The following is a 23,852-nucleotide window of genomic DNA, read 5'->3' as shown; positions in this document are numbered from 1 at the left end:
GAGTATGACTAGAACAACAGCCCAACAGAGGGTTTCCTGGTATATGAAGTGCCCTTGTACTATAACAGCCCAACAGAGGGTTTCCTGCTCAGGTCACGTGGTACCTTCCTTGTTTATTAACTTGTCCCATATTGCTCCATGTTTCTATGTGACACTGTTTTTCTTCCCTTCTGTTATTTTGTCAGTGTGGAAAGATTCGTGGAGCAGCCGGAGGTGCACACGTAAGTAGGCCCCGGTCCAAACACACTTGCCCACACGCCCGTGTTCCACACACACACTCCAGGGAGAACAGCAGCCCAAACAAACATCACAGGCAGGTCCAGACAGTGCTAGCCTACCGTCGCTCTCGTCCTTCTAAACTGAAAACAATGTGATTTTCAGCTAATTATGTTGCCATCACTCGCCACAGCCTGGATCACCATTATGAAACAAAGATTAGTAGTTTGATGAAAACAAGACCGACTTAAACCTGTCTCCGTTGACGAGATTACATTTCAAAGCAGTGGAACATTGGAGTGCATTACCACTAAAACCACAAGTATTATTTTCACTGCTGGGCAGCAGGTGTTAGCCAGGCAAGACGTCACATGTTCCAGGTACCACAACATTTAATCTAGTGTAGAACATCCATTTACAATGCAGCACCCACTGACTTCCCTCAGCATTAAAATCTGCCTCAGTTGATTTGTTTTTGTGGATATAAAAAAAAATGAATTGTCTCTTATTTGGTTGTTTTGATGTTTGTTTTCCATCACAATTCACTTATTTAACTTCATCATGAAAGTGTAATGTATTCCAACTTAATTTTAGCAATAATATTACTCTTAACTTGATTGTGTGCACAGTAATTAGCCTAGTACTTGTGTAGTGAAAGGCAATGAGACGACTGTACAAGCCATGGAGAGTGTGTGCTATGTTTGACATCAATGTGTTACAAGTGTATGTCTATTTTGTACTGATAATGGTACGTGTGTGTGTGTGTGTGTGTGTGTAGGGGTCGTCTGTTGGTGGGGACCTTTGTAGCTCTGTTCTTCAACCTGCTAACTCTTCTCTCTGTGAAGAACAAGCCCTTTGTCTACGTCTCAGAAGGTAGGTCAACTCTGACTGTCCTCACCCGTCACTGCCTAGTATGTCGGAGGTTATAATGAACTGTCTATACTAACTTACTGTATGGAAAAAGAGGTTGCCGATATCACAGTATGTCATTTATAAAGCATAATTTTTGTAGTGCATTCTGAGATAGTATTAGGTCTTGTTTTCAACTGTGTTTGTCAGTAATGGATTCCACACAGTCATTGATAATCAATTCTATCTGTGGTACATGGCAGTCCTAGTAGCCATGGTGCCGCCCTACTGTGCCTGGTCCTGCTGTGCCTGGTCCTGCTGTACGTGGCTGTCTGTTGCAGTCTGGCTGCTATTAACCTGAGCTGCCAGCTGGGGAGCTGGCGCTGCACGATGCCTGTCGGTGGCTGCAGTGATTCACTAAGCAGGGCCCAAGCTGTCATCTCTCACTGTTAGTTTGTAAATCGTCATTGACACAGTTATGGACTCTGGGACAATCCAGCCCCTATACTAGTTGACCCCCTACAACAGTCTCACTGAAATTCAATGAGACTTTTCATAGTGTACACACAGCCCTGTGCACGTCATTAGCACGGTCTCTACTCTAGCTCACAATACAACCAGTATTCTGAGAAAAAACTAAGTTCGCTAGAGAGCGAGGAGCGATGGGAGGTAAGCAGTTAGGGGGGCGAAAGAGATGAGAATGGCCATAGAAGAGAGCTGGAGTAAATTAATGAATGGAGGGAGGGAGACGAGAGGAAAACACAACCCTTGGAGATCACACAGTCAGCACTCTACCTAGTAGAGGGCAGCGTAGAAAGCTGAGCTTTCTGTCTTTGTTTGTTTTGAGCCCAATGTTTACGACACACAAGCAAAATGTTGACACTGTCCCCTTCGTCTATGGCCTTTTCTGTATTAGTGTCCGTTCCGATTTGCCCAATGTTTTTGATCAGTGCAGATGGGGTGTATTTGGTCCATGGCCTCCTAGGAAGGCTAAATGGCTTTGCTATCTTATGTAATTAAGGTCTTTAGTGGAGCAGTATGCTAGGTTAGGAACACTACGGCTGTCTTGCTGTCCTCCTTCGCCTTGCCTTAGAATGACTTAATCTGCTCGAGGAACATTACGACACGAGATGTGCTTAGATCATGGACGAATGAGCAGTCTTCTCAGTCGGCCTTTGTCTGTCACCCAGTCACGTGCCACAGAGGAGACCTCTGAATGGCTCTGCTTAGGCCTCCACCAATCCTCTCCTCGTTTCTGAAGGAGGAGTTCTTGTGTTTGGATCTTAGCAGGTTGTGTTGAGTAACAGTGATGTAGTACACAATGACTGATGATTGACATATTAGTGTGCACCTTTAGATCAAACAAAAGGTGAAACTCCGACATGTCACATGGGGTCAACTCTTTAATCCGATTAGAACTGTCACTCACCAGCGGATATAGTGAGGGGAGGAAGTTCAGTGCAGGCAGAGCTAGAAGATGAAGCAGGATGAAACTGAGCCGACATTCCATCTCAGTTTTCTGTCCCTAAAACTACAATCTATTACGAACACAGTACACTACATTTTATAGACTTAACACTTTGTCAATGTTTCAAGAAATGTCATTGTTTTTAAGGAGTGTAAGGGTGAATTGAGTTCTTGCACATGCACACTTCAGTGTAAGAGTTCCCTATGGAATGGAAATATGCAAATGCATGCTATAACGCGCCAATAGAATCTTGCTAGCTTGTGATTGGCTCTACCCACTGTGCACAATTTACTCCTATTGTAAAAGATGCATCTTTTACAATCTTGGGTTCATTCTGTGGGTAAGCTAATGCTCCAACCACTGTCTGTCCCAAGCATCTTTGACCGGTGTTCTGACTTACTGCCCCCGCATACTGCTTGTATCCACAGCACTAACTTGTGAGTTGGTGATCTGCCGCTCGTTTAGTAAAGTGCAGTCAGTTCTCTGCTTTCTCTCTGTTTATCGTACTGATGCATGTGTGATAAGGTCTGTCTTGCTTGTGTATGTTTGCCATCGTTAAATTACGAGCCTAGTTGGTTTAGCTACGGAGAAAGACAGGAACCTTCCAGCTAACCATTATTGGCTGATATAATGGCTGGGCTGGACATGCTGAGAGATGAATTCGGATTGGTCTGCCATGTAGCATGCATACAGTGGGGCAAAAAAGTATTTAGTCAGCCACCAATTGTGCAAGTTCTCCCACTTAAAAAGATGAGAGGCCTGTAATTTTCATCATAGGTACACTTCAACTATGACAGACAAAATGATGGAGAAAAAAATCCAGAAAATCACATTGTAGGATTTTTAATGAATTTATTTGCAAATTATGGTGGAAAATAAGTATTTGATCAATAACAAAAGTTTCTCAATACTTTGTTATATACCCTTTGTTGGCAATGACAGAGGTCAAACGTTTTCTGTAAGTCTTCACAAGGTTTTCACACACTGTTGCTGGTATTTTGGCCCATTCCTCCATGCAGATCTCCTCTAGAGCAGTGATGTTTTGGGGCTGTTGCTGGGCAACACGGACTTTCAAGTCCCTCCAAAGATTTTCTATCAGGTTGAGATCTGGAGACTGGCTAGGCCACTCCAGGACCTTGAAATGCTTCTTACGAAGCCACTCCTTCGTTGCCCGGGCGGTGTGTTTGGGATCATTGTCATGCTGAAAGACCCAGCCACGTTTCATCTTCAATGCCCTTGCTGATGGAAGGAGGTTTTCACTCAAAATCTCACGATACATGGCCCCATTCATTCTTTCCTTTACACGGATCAGTCGTCCTGGTCCCTTTGCAGAAAAACAGCCCCAAAGCATGATGTTTCCACCCCCATGCTTCACAGTAGGTATGGTGTTCTTTGGATGCAACTCAGCATTCTTTGTCCTCCAAACACGACGAGTTGAGTTTTTACCAAAAAGTTCTATTTTGGTTTCATCTGACCATATGACATTCTCCCAATCTTCTTCTGGATCATCCAAATGCTCTCTAGCAAACTTCAGACGGGCCTGGACATGTACTGGCTTAAGCAGGGGGACACGTCTGGCACTGCAGGATTTGAGTCCCTGGCGGCGTAGTGTGTTACTGATGGTAGGCTTTGTTACTTTGGTCCCAGCTCTCTGCAGGTCATTCACTAGGTCCCCCCGTGTGGTTCTGGGATTTTTGCTCACCGTTCTTGTGATCCTTTTGACCCCACGGGGTGAGATCTTGCGTGGATCCCCAAATCGAGGGAGATTATCAGTGGTCTTGTATGTCTTCCATTTCCTAATAATTGCTAAATAATAAATAAATACGTTTTTGCCCCACTGTATGTCTAACATGAGCTGCTCAGTATGTGTATGTAATCCTTTCTAATGCAGCTTTTTTGAAAGATATCACAAACTTAGTGTTGCTATTGCTGGATGATCGTGCCATTCTGACTCTGAAAATGAATCAGACAATGAGGAAATCCCTGATAGACTCTTCTGAAACGGTGATCAACAGTGTTGTCACCAAAGAAGTTGACCTAGTTTTGAAATCACTGGAATACCCAATGGAAGCAGAGTAGGAAAACCAAGGACAAAATTCTGCCGTTTGATTGCAAATATGCGGAGGGAGTCACAAAGAAGGCTGTTGTATAAAACACATCTCCGTATTGCATTTTCAAACTAAGGGCAACTATGGCATCCTTGACAGAGAGGGAGAAGCGTTCATCCATGTATACGGAGAATATAAGAGAGTCTAGCTAGCTTCATTTTCAGATATTATGTTTCTAATTTTCTCAATTTTCATTGCAAGTTAACTTCTTATGGCTGCAATCCCGTTAACGGGATGATATGACAACAGCCGGTGAAAGTGCACGGCGCCAAATTCAAACAGAAATCTCATAATTAAAATTCCTCAAACATACATGTATCTTATACCATTTTAAAGGTAATCTTGTTGTTAATCCCACCAAAGTGTCCGATTTCAAATAGGCTTTTCAGCGAAAGCACCACAAACGATTATGTTAGGTCACCACCAACTCACAGAAAAATTCAGCCATTTTTTCAGCCAAAGAGAGGAGTCACAAAAAGCACAAATAGAGATAAAATGAATCACTAACCTTTGATGATCTTCATCAGATGACACTCATAGGACTTCATGTTACACAATACATATCTTGTTCGATTAAGTTCATATTTATATCCAAAACCTCAGTTTACATTGGCGCCATGTTCAGAAATGCCTCCAATATCCGGAGAAATTGCAGAGAGCCACCTCAAATTACAGAAATACTCATCATAAACTTTGATGAAAGATACATGTTTTCCATACAATTAAAGATACACTTGTTCTTAATGCAACCGCTGTGTCAGATTTCAAAAAGCTTTACGGCAAAACACAATATTCAATCTGAAAACAGTGTTCAGCCACAAAAGTAAGCTATAACAGTTACCCGCCAAATTGTGCAGTCAACAAAACTCATAAAAAGCATTATAAATCTTCACTTACCTTTGCTGATCTTCGTCGGAATGCACTCCCAGGACTCCCACAAGAAATGTTAGTTTTGTTCGGTAATGTCCATCATTTATGTCCAAATAGCTATTTTTGTAGCGTGTTTGGTAAACAAATCCAACGTCAGGAAGCGCGTTCACTAAAAGCTGACGAAATGTCCAAAAGTTCCGTAACAGTCAGTAGAAACATGTCAAACGATGTATTGAATCAATCTTTAGAATGTTTAACATAAATCTTGAATAACGTTCCAACCGGAGAATTACATTGACTTCAGATGAGCGATGGAACAGAGCTCCCTCTCATGTGAACGCGCATGGTCAAGGCATGGCAGACCTGACTAATAATTCCCCTCTCATTCGGCCCACCTTCACAGTAGAGGCATCAGACAAGGTTCTACAGACTTGACATCTAGTGGAAGCCGTAGGAAGTGCAAACTCATCCATATCTCGCTGTGATTTCAATAGGATCTTGGTTGAAAATCAACCAGCCTCAGAATTCCCACTTCCTGTTTAGATTTTTTCTCAGGGTTTTGCCTGCCATATGAGTTCTGTTATACTCACAGACATAATTCAAACAGTTTTAGAAACTTCAGAGTGTTTTCTATCCAATACTAATAATAATATGCATATATTAGCAACTATGACTGAGGAGCAGGCCGTTTACTCTGGGCACCTCTGTGCACCTTTCATCCAAGCTACTCAATACTGCCCCTGCAGCCATAAGAAGTTAAAACATACTGTTAGCTAGCTAACGTTACGTGTATGATCTGTGTAGTAATATTATTTGTATCTCAGAAATCCTTTTGCATTGTTAGTCTAATGCTAGCTAGCTAACATTGAACCTAGTTGGTTAGCTTTAGCTACCTGCAGATTCATGCATGGTAGTAACGTTATGGGTTGGGATTATGGTTCATTGTTTAGGTAGCTACCTGTACCGTTTACACCTTCTGTATCCTGTGCATGTGACAAACTTTGACATATACTAAATGCATGGGTTTTATAGTGTTAAAATACACCAGTTAGGCTATTTTGGACGATCAGGCTGCTGATGTCATACAGCTAGTTGTTTTTGTGTTTATGCTTTTTTCATAATGACAAGTTTGATTGTCGGACAACAATAGAATATTAGTGATGTCACTGTGACAACTGTCTACAGACATGTAGATAGACGTAGTATAAACCAGCCTTTAGTCTTAATATTAGGTTGAGTACACTGCCGTACTCGCTCTGTTAAGCACATGGCCTCATCTGAATCCTTAAAGAGATGGTTGGGGCTAAGGCTTAAGAGGGTCTGAACGATGCTGAATGGGTGTAGACAAAGAGCTCTCCAGTAGGTGTACCAAAATATTCAAGGGCCATTTTCTCAAAAGTGGGGTGACAGGTTAATCAACTTTGAAAGCAGAATTACTTTCCCATTGTTCCTCAACTGTAGTGTATGATATACATCATACACTACAGAGAAGAATGGGAAAAGCTCCCCAAATACAGGTGTGCCATGCTTGTAGCAACATACCCAAGAAGACTCGAGGCTGTAATCACTGCCAAAGGTGCTTCAACAAAGTACTGAGTAAAGGGTCTGAATACAGTACTTACGTAAATGTAATATTTCAGGGGGTTTTTATAGCAAAAATGTCTAAAAACCTGTTTTTGCTTTGTCATTATGGGGTATTGTGTGTAGATGAGGAAAAAAATAATTTAATCAATTTTAGAATTATTGTACAATTGTAAAAAAAAAAAATAAAAAAAAAATCATTCATTTTTACATAAGATCGAGCCGGTCGGTCACAGATAATTTGTTTATCTTAAAATGTAAAAATAAATGATACTTTATTGTATTAATTGGTACCAATAAGAAATATTATAAAAGGAAGAGCCAATTGGTGGGAATGAAATTGAACAAGTTCCATCCACTAGATTCCTCAGTTTTAATTGATGAAGCGTTATTCTAGAAAGATCATATTCAATTTGTCTGCAGCAATGTGATGAAATCTGTTGGTATAATCAGAAAGATTGGTGATTTGGTTCATCAGGCTTGCTTCCCAGCTCTATACTATAGCTTAATTTACTCATGTCTCATTTACTGTAATATTGTCTGGGTCAGTAATGTCGTGTCTTTGGACTATCATTAAAGTGAAGACTGTTTTATTATCAAATCAATTCTGTGTAATTATTACATGATTAAACTAAATGTAAACATGAATTTACTTGGAAGTTGGGGCACTACTGGAAAATGTTGTTTAAAGAGTTACTATTTCCCGAATTTAACTCTTCAGATACTTTCATATCTTATCGATTACAGTCACTTATTAATATATTATTACCTCAGTCATTCTGAATGTCGCAAACTCTTGGCTATCTGCACGAACCCTAGCATAAATGAATAATCAGCGATATACGAATTGGTTTAATTATTAATTTACTAACTAAATAATCACATACACACAGGATAGGTTACGCATTGAGTACTACATAATGCAATGAGAAGTCCCTCGTGGACATAATGCAATGGTCGTTCGATAGCGAAATGTTCTCCAGAATGGATCTTTCAGAGTACCATTTGGTCGTTCGATAGGGAAATGTTCTCCAGAATGGATCTTTCAGAGTACCATTTGGTCGTTCGATAGGTAAATGTTCTCTCGAGTTTCCTAGACTATTTTACATATACAGCTGCAGACTGTGAATGTGTAGTCTTTAGTTTTGTAGATTTCTTAACCATTCGTGACATTTGGACTGCGTCGTTACGTCCTCTGGTCTTTGTAGAGATTTTCTTCTCTGTTGAAAGTTTCAGAGTTCTAGCCATTACGTCCCTCTCAGCTCATGCTGTTGGTCTCGTTGGACTAATGTAAATTTTGTCAGAAGTGGGTTTTATACACTGGGAAAAGGGCCGTTCCATGACGCCGATGTAATGTCTGTGCTGACGTGGGCGTCGCCACTGACTTGGTTAAGACTTTGTATGAAAAACAATTCTCTCATTTAGAAGGCTAACATCAGATTACATCTTCTCACAAATAGTTTCATATATGTTTCCCCACATTTGGATGTGACCCTGACAACTGGGAAATATATACATTCAGAGATAGTTATGTTGTTATACTGTCCTTCCTGAGATCCCCAAACTCAGCGGATCTGACAATTGTTCTTCGAGTACCCACGTACCACTCCAACCACGTGGATTTCAGAAATATTGTTTCATTATTTCAAACTTTTTGTTACGAATCCCTTTGGCCCGGCAGTCTAGGGGGGATGGTAACGAGACCGTAACATAACTCATGCAAAGTATAATAGTGAAAAAGTAACCGTGAGAACGAAAAATCACAGACAACTAAATTACCGTCAAACACTCATGGTTTATTTTTAAACACACAGTAAAGGGGGGCAGGAAAGGGGCTGAGCTGGACCCAAGGAAAGAAACAAATATCCAAAAACACCCCTAAACTAGCCTACTTCAATACAGCTAACTAAACAAAAATACAGTGGGTGGTCCGCCCAGTTCTAACTAGTGTTCTTAGACAAAGTATTCCTACGGGTAATGTATGCCCATGGGCGACTTGTCTTCGTACCCCCTTTTCCCACCATCAAACAAACAGTCAATCACCGTAACAAAACAATACTCACATAATTCCGGACAAATGTGACATGTATGAACTCAATAACGAGAGAGAGATATTGAGAGAGATTGAGACACAGAGAGATCGAGCTACACAGAGAAAACAACTGACTGGGTTTTTAAACCAAGGGGATGTGATAGGGTAATGGTAACAGGAGGAGGTGTGTCTTCTGATTGATGACTGATTGGGGAATGATTGGGGAATGATGATTGCCACCTGTGAGGGGAGAAGGAGAGAAAAGAAACACACACACAGGATACACACATAGGATACCTGTATCCGTAACACTTTTGATGGGAGGAATGTCATTGTTCTACAGAGTAAATCCTCTCTCAATACTGCATGTCCAGGCAGAGAGTTTCTGCAAGGAATTTATAGCCGTCATAAAACGGCCAACTTCACCTCTCTTCCCCTCTGCGGGAGAGAGTGGGCACTATAAAGCGGGCCCACTTTAACCTGATCCTTCAGATCTGAACAGGAGAGACAGTACATAGGCCTCCTACCTACACAAATTGCTCATCATACAAAAAAATGAATTTGCAAGACTAGCTGCCGCCTCTAACTGTCTCCATCTGCACCTTTGTTTAAGAAACTCAATATCATGTACTTTCATCTACAAATACTAATTTTGTCTAAACCCTTCAATGGATTCTTACAGCTTAATTCTGAAATCCATTTATATAACACAAGACACTGCGATAACCTTTACCCTCTCCACTGTCGCACCTCAGTCTATCAGATACTATACTCTGAAATTCTTATCATCACATTGCCAAAACCTCATCATCCCTCTAACTTCAAGCGAAGACTGGGGGTCAGCCCGATGAACCAAACTACTCAGTAATCTCCTCCATATAGCCTAACTCTCACATGAGCACACACACATTTAAACTATTTATTTTTTCGTGGTAACTGATCAATTCATTTATACATGTATAATTAATATGTTTTATCTATTTTAACAAACCTTTTTTATTTTTGTACTTATGAACAGCAGTCTAAGGCACTGCATCTCAGTGCAAGAGACGTCACTACAGTCCCTGGTTCAATTCCAGGCTGTATCACATCCGGCCGTGATTGGGAGTCCCATAGGGCGGCGCACAATTGGCCCAGCGTCGTCCAGGTTTGGCCGGGGTAGGCCGTCATTGTAAATAAGAATTTGTTCTTAACTGACTTGCCTAGTTAAATTGAATGTTTTTATTATTTTTGTGGTGTGGTTATCATGTAAGCCCATGGGCTGTCAACCACACCTGCCACACAAAAGTTTTGGGTCACTTAGAAATGTCCTTGTTTTTGAAAGAAAAGCAACTCTTTTGTCCATTAAAATAACATAAAATTGATCAGAAATACAGTGTAGACATTGTTAACGTTGTAAATGACTAATGTAGCTGGAAATGGCTGATTTTTTTTAAATTATTTTTTTATGGAATATCTACATAGACGTACAGAGGCCCATTATCAGCAACCATCACGCCTGTGTTCTAATGGCATGTTGTGTTAGCTAATCCAAGTTGATCATTTTAAAAGGCTAATTGATCATTAGTAAACCCTTTTGCAATTATGTTAGCACAGCTGAAAACTGTTGTTCTGATTTAAAGAAGCAATAAAACTGACCTTCTTTATACAAGTTTAGTATCTGGAGCATCAGCATTTGTGAGTTCGATTACAGGCTCAAAATGGCCAGAAACAAAGGACTTTCTTCTGAAACTCGTCAGTCTATTCTTGTTCTGAGAAATGAAGGCTATTCCATGCGAGAAATTGCCAAGAAACTGAAGATCTCGTACAACGCTGTGTACTGCTCCCTTCACAGAACAGCACAAACTGGCTCTAACCAGAATAGAAAGAGGAGTGGGAGGCCCCAGTGCACAACTTCTTACCTTCAGGCTATGCTCAAACCCTACACCCCAACCCGAGTACTCTGTTCTGCTTCCTGTTCTCTTTTGGCCATCTCACCCCTATGGGAGGGGCAGCTCCCAGTCAGCCCAGTCCAAGCTCTTCACTGTCCTGGCACCCCAATGGTGGAACCAGCTTCCCCCCGTAAACTAGAACAGCAGAGTCCCTGCCCATCTTCCGAAAACACCTGAAACCCTACCTTTTCAAAGAGTAAATAATCCCCCTCCTCACTTGTACTTGACCACCCCACCCACTCCTTCTGGCTCTGAAAGAAGCTTAGAAGGGGATTAGACTCTAGGGGGTTAAATAATCCCCCTACTCACCACTTTGCTGACAGCTACTTTATTGAGGGAAAAGTGTACTTACTATGCCTGTGGTATGTGGTTGTCTCACCAAGCTATCTTAAGATAAATGCACTAACTGTAAGTCTCTCTGGATAAGAGTGACTTCTAAATGACTACAATATCAATGTAGTCATTTAGCAGTCGGTAACAATCAGGGTTAACCTTGTCGCTTTCGTCTGTCATTGAAGGACATAATAGGTCATGTCTGCTAGAATGTTTTATGAGGGCTGTGGGTATTCCATTAATTGGGAGAGTCATTATGAATACATAGTTATTCTATACATTACATAGAATGTGTGTTCATGTGGGCTGAGTAAACGTGTAACTGAAAACATACAAAAAAACGAAGTAAAGTACTTCTTGGTACTTTGAGGCACTTTTCCTTTTTAGGACTTTCAAGCTCCATCTCCTTTCCTAATGTACCAACCGTCTGTGGATTATGACATTGTAGGTAGATTGGAGAAAGACTGCCACTTATTTATTGTGGTCAGTTTGTATTAATTAAATTAAATTCTAGTGGTTGGTGGGGTCTAGTTAGGGAGAGTCGGTCCATCGAGAGACTGAAGTGAGATGAGTGGAGGCCCCACACACACCTCAGCGTTGTGTGTGATGCCCTCCCAGTCACCCCGTCCCAACCCTTCAGATAGAGCCCCTCTCCACTCTCGCCAATAACCACCATTGAATCTTAGCTATAATGAGAAACAAGGAATAGTAATGACTCGACATCCTCTCTTAATCTTTCCAGAACTCTTATTCATTTTACAGCAGGTTTGCAAGTCAAAATAATAAATACAATTACATTGTAGTATTGTTAATCCTTCCCTTTCTCCCAAGCCAAATCCATCCCTCTCCCTCTCCACCTCCCCCTCCCTATTTTCTCCCCCCTTTACCCAACTCAAGCCAAGCTTGTCCCAATCTCCTGTCCTAACACACCCTTGTCCCAAATAAGCGTGTCCCAACCTCCCATCCTTGCCCACCCAACCTAAGCTTGTCCCTACCTCCCATCCTTGCCAAGCTAACCTTGTCCCAACCTCCCATTCTTGCCCACCCAAGCTTGTCCCAACCTCCCATTCTTGCCCACCCAACCTAAGCTTGTCCCGACCTCCCATCCTTGCCCAGCCAACCTAAGCTTGTCCCGACCTCCCATCCTTGCCCAGCCAAGCTAAGCTTGTCCCGACCTCCCATCCTTGCCCACCCAACCTAAGCTTGTCCCGACCTCCCATCCTTGCCCACCCAACCTAAGCTTGTCCCGACCTCCCATTCTTGCCCACCCAACCTAAGCTTGTCCCGACCTCCCATCCTTGCCCACCCAACCTAAGCTTGTCCCGACCTCCCATCCTTGCCAAGCTAAGCTAAGCTTGTCCCGACCTCCCATTCTTGCCCACCCAACCTAAGCTTGTCCCGACCTCCCATTCTTGCCCACCCAACCTAAGCTTGTCCCGACCTCCCATCCTTGCCCACCCAACCTAAGCTTGTCCCGACCTCCCATCCTTGCCCAGCCAACCTAAGCTTGTCCCGACCTCCCATCCTTGCCCAGCCAAGCTAAGCTTGTCCCGACCTCCCATTCTTGTCCACCCTCCTTACTGTACCTCCGGCACACTTACACCCATCCATCCATTCTCATTCATTCCCTCCCAACATATACCCTATCCACCCACCCTCCTACGCATTCATATTCACCATCCCTCACCCTCCCATTCATATACACAAACAAACACACGCACACATATATATATATATATATATATATATATATATATATATATATATATATATATACACACACACACACACACACCTACACACGCACATCCATAGAACAGTTGTTGACATACACTTTGTGGCCAAAAGTAAGTGGACACACCTTCAAATTTGTGTAATCGCCTCTTTCAGCCACACTCATTGCTGACAGGTATATAAAATCGAGCACACCGCCATGCAATCTCCATAGACACACATTGGCAGTAGAAATGGCCCGTACTGAAGAGCTCAGTGACTTTCAACGTGGCACCGTCATAGGATGCCACCTTTCCAACAAGTCAGTTCGGCAAACTTCTGCCCTGCTGGAGCTGCCCGGTCTAATGTAAGTGCTGTTATTGTGAAGTGGAAACGTCTCGGAGCAACAACGGCTCAGCCGCGAAGTGTTAGGCCACACAAGCTCACAGAACGGGACCGCTGAAGCGTGTAGCGCATAAAAACTGGAAGCAACGTCAGCACAATAACTGTTTGTCTTGAGCTTTTTGAAATGGGTTTCCATGGCCGAGCAGCCGCAGACAAGCCTAGATCATCATGCGTAATGCCAAGTGTTGGCTGGAGTGGTGTAAAACTCGCCACCATTGGACTCTGGAGCAGTGGAAACACGTTCTCTGGAGTGATGAATCACGCTTCACTATCTGGCAGTCCAACGGACAAATCTGAGTTTGGCGGATGCAAGGAGAACGCTAACTGCCCCAATGCATAGTATAAAGTTTGGTGGAGGGGGAATAATGGTCTTTGGCTGTTTTTCATGGTTAGGGCTAGGACCCTTAGTTCCTGTGAATGGAAATCTTAACGCTAGAGCATACAATGACATTCTAGACGATTCTGTGCTTCCAACTTTGCGGCATCAGTTTGGGTATGACAATGCCCCCGTGCACAAAGCGAGGTCCGTACAGAAATGTTTTGTCGAGGTTGGTGTGGAAGAACTTGACTGGCCTGCACAGAGCCCTGACCTCAACCCCATCAAATACCTTTGGGATGAATTGGAACGCTGACTGCGAGCCAGGCCTAATCGCCCCACATCAGTGCCCGACCTCTCTAATGCTCTTGTGGATGAATGGAAGCAAGTCCCCCGCAGCAATGTTCCAACATCTAGTGGAAAGCCTTCCCAGAAGAGTGGAGGCTGTTATAGCAGAAAAGGGGGGACCAACTAAATATTAATGCCCATGATTTTGGAATGAGATGTTCAACGAGCAGATCTTCACATACTTTTGGTCATGTAGTGTACATACTATATTTTCCTTCCTGAATTGTCTTTTAGAGTATAGATTGTATTTGGGGGAGGGGGAAATTATATTGTCTCAATTTACGTTAAGCTGGTCTCGGCCATCACTGGATGTCGCCTTGTGCGCTCATTGTTATTTTCTACTAAGGCTTGTTTCTAGTCTCTTTCACTTGTCTGCCTAAACCACAGTAAACTAGCCTATATTTCTGTGACATAGACTGAGAGGTTTGCTCTATAGCCATTTGTGTTTAAACGTCCCAGATGGCGGTGGGATGCTCTAAAAGCATATCTGTGCCCTCCCCTGGTCAGTCATCTGTGAGGGTAAGCCATCCTGTGGGGTGGACAGCTCAGAGGACACGCTCCGCTCAAATAGCACTCAGGCTTCTGTTACCGCCGCAACAACGGCAGCCGTGGAGAAAGACGTATGGGAACAGACTGCAGATAAGGGCTGCTAGAGTGATGCTCTCCGCCTGTGTCTAACTCTTACCCCTGTCATCTGTCTCTGTCTTCTCTCCCTCTCTCTCCCCCATCCCCCCAACAGCTGCCAGCACCAGTTGGCTCCAGGAGCATGTCGCAGACCTAAGTCGAAGGTAAGATCCCCTTTCAGTGAGTCATCCTGCTGTTTCGATCCTCCTTGTTTTTCCCTTTAGTCCACAAGTGGACAGTTTCCCTCCCAAGAATCCCTCAGGAGATGGATGCACCACAGTGTGTATGTAATGTAACTAGCAGTCTGTCCCAGTTAAACTGAGGTTAAAGGATAAATGAAATATACACGACATGGGGTGTAGTATGTTCAGCAAAACGTTAGAGTCTTTGTCAGGGAAAAATATTGTCTTAATTGATTGAGCTCCTTGAGATGTTTGTAAGGTATGAGAAGCAAGGGCTGGTGTCATGTCATTTCCCATGGATTAAAATTACACCCTCAGGCCAAACCTACCTGTAGAGGTCAGAGGTGAAACTCTTATCTTCCCTTTCATCTCCACCATATTGTGCTGTGCGCCCTCGCCCTGAGGTTAAGACCTGCTGGATGTTCTCAGTTCAGCCACTTCCTGCTCCTGGCCGTCACCTCTGGAGACTCTGTGCAGTGAAACTCCTCTCCACCCCTCATACACTATCTTCCAGGATGATGAATCGCCTCACTTGTTTTGTCTAAATAGCGAATGTTGGTGGATTTTGTTTCAGTCCAGTGTTGAGATCATCTTGCACCTTTTACGGTCTCTGCTGGTGCCCCGGTATGGAACCTGCCCACTCAGGAAGTGGAAAATCACAAAAGGCTGAGCCATGTTTAGAGTAGGAGGACTCATTTGAAAAAGAACACCCCCCTCCCCCAACCTCCTAATGGGATATGTGAATGAGCTGCTTTAGGTCAGGTGAAACAAGCCGCTACCTCATTGCAGGGCCGGCTATATTTAGCTTTTCTTATGCAGGCGTTCCCTCATGGCTATAATAACCTGAGAATGTTTACAAACATACATGATCCCATAGAATAGACCAGTAGCACTCTATGAAACACAACTAGGCCTAAGTAAGATTGATTCTGTGACTGTGCAGTTGGCCATGACTGAAGTCTCAATCGATTTATAAAACCCCAAATATGATGAAGTTGCTTTCTCACACATTCCCTCCTGAATAGAGAAATACACATACAACCCCACCAGAGGAGGCTGGTGGAGGAGCTATAGGAGGATGGGCTCATTATAGTGGCTGGAATAGAATCAATCACCCATTCCAGCCATTTACAATGAGACTGTCCTCTTATAGCTTCTCCCACCAGCCTCATCTGAATCCTACCCACTTCAGATTACCTAGGGAAACAGCACCTATTATATACAACAGAGTAAAGTTCTGATTGATCTGAGTAGAAGGCACAGTGAACAGGATGTCCCGGATGACTTTTACTCATCGTTTTATCTGCCGTAATTGTGTCATGCATGTCTGTGGACCACACTACCCTTTCTGGTGTTTGGTGGGTAGACATTATATAACCCTTGGAGCTAGTCCATGGTGTACTATTATTTGGGCAACTCCGTTTAGTCTGTATTTATAGTCAACATACATCATATCAAGTGTTTGTTTGTCTCACCATAATCCCACAATTTCTGTCTCCAGTGGGTAGGATTAAACAAACTCTGGAACAAAGCTCCCTCTATCCACACAGTGTTCTCTCTCTCTTTCCTTCCTACTCTCTCTCTAGGCAGTGCCGTCCGCACAGACTGTGCAGACAGGCGGCCAGGGAATCACACAACCGTTTCCCAAGTACTCAAATTATATAATTGCAGCGGGGAGATAAAGAGATTATTGGGATTGTAAATCCTGCTTCCCGCTCACCCATTACCCCCCAAAAAAATGTTGGCTTCAAATTGAGTGACCGGAGGTCAAGCTTCTTTATGTTAATGCATTTTCTTTAAAAAATTATGCCTATTGTTTAGTGTGTCCTTGTTGGACATCAGAGGACTAGTATCCTTGCATGTCTTCTATGAGGTTGACGTTGGACAGTGATGCAGTTTAAACACAGTATATATAATTAATCTTCTCAGTATTTATCTAATCATGATCTATTCCAAATAATGATATGCCAAACCCTGTGTACTTCGCTTCAAATAGAAAACGGGGATAAATGGGAGTGCTCGACGTCACGCTGGCTAAATGGGAGTGCTCGACGTCGCGCTGGCTAAATGGGAGTGCTCGACGTCGCGCTGGCTAAATGGGAGTGCTCGACGTCGCGCTGGCTAAATGGGAGTGCTCGACGTCGCGCTGGCTAAATGGGAGTGCTCGACGTCGCGCTGGCTAAATGGGAGTGCTCGACGTCGCGCTGGCTAAATGGGAGTGCTCGACGTCGCGCTGGCTAAATGGGAGTGCTCGACGTCGCGCTGGCTAAATGGGAGTGCTCGACGTCGCGCTGGCTAAATGGGAGTGCTCGACGTCGCGCTGGCTAAATGGGAGTGCTCGACGTCGCGCTGGCTAAATGGGAGTGCTCGACGTCGCGCTGGCTAAATGGGAGTGCTCGACGTCGCGCTGGCTAAATGGGAGTGCTCGACGTCGCGCTGGCTAAATGGGCGTGGCGGGCGTCGCGCTGGCTAAATGGGCGTGGCGGGCGTCGCGCTGGCTAAATGGGCGTGGCGGGCGTCGCGCTGGCTAAATGGGCGTGGCGGGCGTCGCGCTGGCTAAATGGGCGTGGCGGGCGTCGCGCTGGCTAAATGGGAGTGGCGGGCGTCGCGCTGGCTAAATGGGAGTGGCGGGCGTCGCGCTGGCTAAATGGGAATTAACTCGTTGCCCTCTACTGATGCTGATGAGTATGATGTATGGTCTCAGACACTCTGCGGTCAGACACAGCACCCCTCTGTCTGAGCAGGACGTCACTTCCTATCATATAATCACGCCTACTCCGACAGGCTACACCTCCTAATGCACTGAATTAACATTTCTGAATAATTACACATGACTGATCTGTAAACCATGCGCACTGTCTCATCTCAACACAGCCGTAAGAAGAGGGGGTTCCATTCACTATAGGGATCAGTTTTGGGGGGGGGGAATGAGAGCAATGTATTTATTTCAGTTGCATGCTGAAAAGCAACACACATGAATGTTTAATGCCCATTTATATGACAATGGCATTATGAAAGCAAGCCATTTGAATTAGATCAGAAATTGGTCATATATGAACACAGTGCAGCACATTCCAAACAGAAAATGTCATATCTGATTCAAAAACACAGAACGAATGCAGCCATCTGTCTGTATAATAATACATTGACGAGTTGGGTCCCAAGAATATATATAAAAATGTATCTTCTCAGTATTTAACTAATCAGGACTTATAAAAAAAAAATGCTATGCCAAAACCTGTGTACATCACTTCAAATAGAAAACGGGGCTAAATGTGAGTGCTAGATGTCACACTGGATATATGTGAGTGCTGGATGTCACACTGGATAGATGTGAGTGCTGGATGTCACATTGGATAAATGTGAGTGCTGGATGTCACACTGGATAAATGTGAGTGCTGGATGTCACACTGGGTAAATGTGAGTGCTGGATGTCACACTGGCTAATTGTGAGTGCTGGATGTCACACTGGCTAATTGTGAGTGCTGGATGTCACACTGGATAAATGTGAGTGCTGGATGTCACACTGGATAAATGTGAGTGCTGGATGTCACACTGGGTAAATGTGAGTGCTGGATGTCACACTGGCTAATTGTGAGTGCTGGATGTCACACTGGCTAATTGTGAGTGCTGGATGTCACACTGGATAAATGTGAGTGCTGGATGTCACACTGGATAAATGTGAGTGCTGGATGTCACACTGGATAAATGTGAGTGCTGGATGTCACACTGGATAGATGTGAGTGCTGGATGTCACACTGGATAGATGTGAGTGCTGGATGTCACACTGGATAGATGTGAGTGCTGGATGTCACACTGGATAGATGTGAGTGCTGGATGTCACACTGGATAGATGTGAGTGCTGGATGTCACACTGGCTAGATGTGAGTGCTGGATGTCACACTGGCTAATTGTGAGTGCTGGATGTCACACTGGATAAATGTGAGTGCTGGATGTCACACTGGATAAATGTGAGTGCTGGATGTATATGACACATTTTTGGAAGATTACAATCACGTAGTCTCAGCAATATTAATGTTTTCACTTTTAAGATGGATATGTATATTACAGGTGCTCCCTGTCCTGGAATGTTTGTGATTTCTTCAGTTACCCTTTAGTAATATGTGTTGTCAAAGTAACTCTAACCAGTTTAGACACTTTTTATGCGTTTGGAGCAAAACTGAAGGGTTGACTGGCTTTGTATAGTAATCTTATTTTGTATGTTTTCAGTTTGTGTGGGATTATCCCTGGCCTCAGCAGTGTCCTCCTGCCTCGAATGAATCCATTTGTCTTAATCAACGTGGCCGGAGCTCTCTCACTCAGCGTCACCTACATGCTCATTGAGATCAAGTAAGTCCACCCCTCCGACACAATGTAATGGTGTAATGACATTAGTTAGTGGATTTGGGGGAAGTTCTAAATCGAGACTGGGTATGAGGAAGAATGTGTACTCTGAATAATGCGTTCTCACAAGCCTTTGTCTGCCTGCTGTGTGTGTGACCTGTTATCAACCTCCATGAAAACTCCTGACATGCAGTGCCTTCAGAAAGTATTCACACCCCTGGACTTTTTCCACATTTTGTCATGTTACTACAGCTTCAATTTTAAAATTGATTGACATTTTTTGTCACTGGCCTATACACAATACCCCTTAATGTCAGTGTTTTTAAAAATGTTTACAAATGAAATCAAAATGAAAAGCTGAAATGTCTTGAGTCAACCCCTTTGTTATGGCAAGTCTACTGTAAATAAGTTCAGGAGTAAAAATGTGCTTAACAAGTCACAATAAATTGCATGGACTCACTCTGTGTTTAACAATTTTTTTATGACTACCTCATCTCTGTACCCCACATATTCAATTAACTGTAAGGTCGCTCAGTCAATCAGTGAATTTCAACCACGATTCAACCACAACGACCAGGGAGGTTTTCCAATGCCTCTCAAAAAAGACCACCTATTGGTAGATGGGTTAAAAAAAAATCAAAAAGCAGACATTGAATATCCCTTTGAGCATATTAATTATAGTTTGGATTACAAAGATTCAGGCATCCTTCCTAACTCAGTTGCCAGAGAGGAAGGACACCGCTCAGGGATTTCACCATGAGGCCAAAGGTGACTATAAAACAGAGTTTAATAGCTGTGATGGGAGAACTGAGGATGGATCAACAACATTGTAGTTACTCCACAAAACTAACCTAAATGACAGTGAAAAGGAAGACTTTGTAGAATAAAAATATTCCAAAATATGCATCCTGTTTGCAATAAGGCACTAAAGTAAAACTGAAAAAAATGTGGCAAAGAAATTACATTTATGTCCTGAATACAAAGTATTATGTTTGGGGTAAAGCCAACACATCACTGAGTACCACTCTTCATATTTTCAAGCATAGTGGTGGCTGCATCATGTTATGGGTATACTTGTCATCTGCAAAAACAAGGGATTTTTTAGGACACAAAGAAACAGAATAGAGCTAAGCACAGGCAAAATCCTAGAGGAAAACCTGGTTCAGTCTGCTTTCTAACAGAAACTTTCTAACAGGAGACAAATTCACCTTTCACCAGGACAATAGCCTAAAACACAAGACCAAATACTGGAGTTGCTTACCAAGACGACATTGAATGTTCCTGAGTGGCCTAGTTACAGTTTTGACTTAAATCATCTTGAAAATCTATGGCAAGACTTTAAAATGGCTGACTACCAATGATCAACCACCAATTTGACAGAATGTGCATATATTGTACATCCAGGTGTGCAAAGCTCTTACTGACAGCTGTAATCACTGCCAAAGGTGATTCTAACATGTATTGACTCAGTGGTGTGAATACTTGTGTAAATTAGATATTTCTGTGTTTCATTTTCATTTTCAATACATTTGAACAAATTTCTAAAAATATGTTTTCACTTTGTCATTATAGGGGTATTGTGTGTAGATGGGTGAGAAACAACAACATGTGGAATAAGTTAAGGAGTATAAATACTTTCTGAAGGCACTGCAAATAGTGTCTGTGCTCCTAACTTTATAACTTACCAGTATTATGAAGTACCTGATGCTCTCTCTCTCTGACTGCAGTAATTACAATGCTGTGGACACGGCCTCGGCGGTGGCCATCGGCCTCATGATCTTTGGCACCATGTATCCTATGAGCGTGTATAGCGGGAAGGTGCTCCTTCAGGTAGGCTATCCAAACAGGTCCACAATCTAAACTGGACTGGATCGTTGAATTCTCTTTAGGACGTGACGTGGATCAGACAACCGTACTGTAACTCAACACTTATCTCTTGGAATGATTGTGAGATATGTTCAGTGCAAATTCTGTTTGGCTCGCACTGTTTGTTGTAAGAGAGTATGTTCTTTGATGGAACTTAACTCAGTAACTTATTGACTTATTGGACTGTGTGCTGTGTTTTGATGTGACTCAAATCTGTTTGCGTTGTGCTCCTCTTTAGACCACTCCATCTCATGTCATTGGTCAGCTTGACAAATTGCTCAGAGAGGTAAGACTTAGAACACTCAGATATGGGTTGAGTAACATCTGCTTTCATTTACAGATGTGTGGGAATACAACATAAATTGTCATTTTAATCACAAGGATGGTCAGTCCTTGCATGTATCACTCTGTCTACAAGTCTAAGTGGTTACACTTCCACTTTTCCAGCACCATCCCTCAGGTATTTTTCAAAACAAGTGGGGGTGTGGGGGCGGTGAATGCTTTGTTGTTTTTCCAGTCCAAGATTGTCCCTTAGAAACAGGACGGGAGGTCAAATGAGGACAACCCTAGTGAAGTAATCCTAATTATAACAATAATATAACAAGGTTAATGGAATGTTCATATAATGCTACAGCTAGACATGAAATACATGTTAATAATAAGACATGTGAGACAGAATACATATAAACTATTTACATAATACAGGAATATTTACACAGTGATCAAACAGGTTATTTCCTCATTAAAAGAGCAATTTGCTGTTGCTTCATCCATTAAAAAAAAAAAACGTATAAATGAATGATATGTACCCATTTGATTCTTGAATATAGCCTCATGAGCTTAGTTCAACTATCGTACCCCATCAGAACCCAAATTATTAGCTTGTTTTACTCCAATGTTTGTAAACAAAGTAAATGTAAATAAACACTATATAGCCTCAACATGGTTAAAACTATGACTTTGATATCATGGATGGTCAGTGCTTGCATCTATAGCTCTGTCTATGAATTTCAGAGTGGTTACATTTCTCCAGCTCCGTCCCTCAGCTTTTTATCATGCAGTGCCGGAGGTCTACACTTTCTTATTCTTTCAACTGCCCTCTTTAAGGCCTTACTCAACGGAATTACTTTTTGAAAAATCTGTTTTCCCTATGGTTGCGCTATGGTTGTGGAAGGCAAAGTGGGTAGCCAATGGGGACTTCTCATCTTTACTCCTAATGACACTCAGTGATGTGTTTGCAGAGGGTTGTCCTCATTGACCTCTTTTCTATTACTATAGGTCAAGCCCGTCCTATTGGTTGCACTGCCTAAAGACAGCAAAACATTTTACATGTACCACATGCATTGTAGCCAATTTTGGTCTCTGTGTTTTATATTTTATATTTGTTAAGTGTTTTTCACAGTGTGCAACAACTTGCAATGATTCCCTACTGCCTTTGGGATCCTATTGTTGGGATCCTATCCTGATTGGGATCCCATCCATGTTCTTAATAGATCTAGTTATAGTTTTTCCAGACCATGCCAGTTGACTGGGGCTGGTTACACGGTCAACTGGTCCCTACAACCGTTGATAGGAAGATGTCAGTCTTGATGTCAGTCATGGCCTCTATCCCACTGTACATGTGTAACGCTGTACGTTCTCCCCCATCAGGTCTCCACTCTGGAGGGGGTCCTGGAGGTCCGTAACGAGCACTTCTGGACGGTTGGCTTTGGCTCTCTGGTACGTCATCATGGTTTTGTCACGGTTGTCCTCATTGTACCCAGCAGACTCCCAGTGCTATGCACCACGCTCTGTTTCCTCTGCCGGCTCCCCCCACCAGATGCCAGGAACACAAAGAGAACGCCACTCACCCTCATTTAGTTTAGTGGCCCCCTTGTTGTTTACGAACAATTGGCAAGGATTTGCTCACTCAAATGAAAAGGGGACAAGTTTCTCATGCGTTGCAATTTCTCTGTTGATTTAAGACTTTTAACTGCCTCCAACTTGTTTTTGACTGACAGGAATGCATTGCTTATTTCTAAATGATAGGGTTAGGGTGATATGATCATGTACTAGATTGCCTTACACAAGCATAGTCCCATGTATTCCTTTGTGTCCAAGAAGCATGCTGTGGATATCAAAGGTCAGATGTCAGTTTAATTAAACAGTCCTGTGTCGGTGAGGGGAAATTTCTGAGCACAGAGCTTCTCGTCTCCTGCCTCCAGGAGGCCATGTTATTTCATTCCAATTGTAAAGACTGAGTAGTCACACAAAAAGACAGAAGTCACATCACACTTCAATACAGGGTATATAGCATAAGAACATAAATGGTACATAGCATAAAGACAGAAATGGTGTATCGCATAGAGACAGATGGTATATCGCATAAAGACAGATGGTATATTGCATAGAGACAGATGGTATATTGCATAAAGACAGAAATGTAGTCATTCTGGTTTTTGAAACGCCTGAGATGTGAATTATTCAGTCTGTGGCTCTAAAAAATGTTGCTTCACGTAAGAATGAATTAGGGAATTAAATACAGATTCTGTCTGGTCTGCTGCTATGTTAAATCTCATTCAATGAAATAACACATATTTGCACTCTGCCTAAAAGCAGCGTAATATAATGGTAACATTATGCAATAACAGCATCAGTTCTGTCATATAGATAAAAAGGCCAGCTTC

The 23,852-nt window shown here is 42.8% G+C and overlaps 1 protein-coding gene across 3 annotated transcripts in view; it reads left to right on the top strand.

The window, feature by feature from the left end:
• LOC120017710 (zinc transporter 6-like) overlaps nucleotides 1-23,852 on the top strand; it is a 91,205-nt gene that overhangs the window by 49,572 nt on the left and 17,781 nt on the right. For all 3 annotated transcript variants that reach the window (XM_038960655.1, XM_038960654.1, XM_038960653.1), the window contains 7 exons: nucleotides 186-221; nucleotides 995-1,089; nucleotides 14,910-14,958; nucleotides 19,207-19,326; nucleotides 21,048-21,150; nucleotides 21,425-21,472; nucleotides 22,837-22,905. In XM_038960655.1, coding sequence (XP_038816583.1) covers nucleotides 186-221; nucleotides 995-1,089; nucleotides 14,910-14,958; nucleotides 19,207-19,326; nucleotides 21,048-21,150; nucleotides 21,425-21,472; nucleotides 22,837-22,905 — 520 coding nt within the window. The remainder of the gene's footprint in view (nucleotides 1-185; nucleotides 222-994; nucleotides 1,090-14,909; nucleotides 14,959-19,206; nucleotides 19,327-21,047; nucleotides 21,151-21,424; nucleotides 21,473-22,836; nucleotides 22,906-23,852) is intronic.

This window comes from Salvelinus namaycush, chromosome 22, assembly GCF_016432855.1.
Source record: "Salvelinus namaycush isolate Seneca chromosome 22, SaNama_1.0, whole genome shotgun sequence".
Classification (NCBI taxonomy): Eukaryota; Metazoa; Chordata; class Actinopteri; order Salmoniformes; family Salmonidae; genus Salvelinus; species Salvelinus namaycush.
Note: the sequence above shows the minus strand (reverse complement) of the source record. Positions and strands in the feature narration are given on the sequence as shown.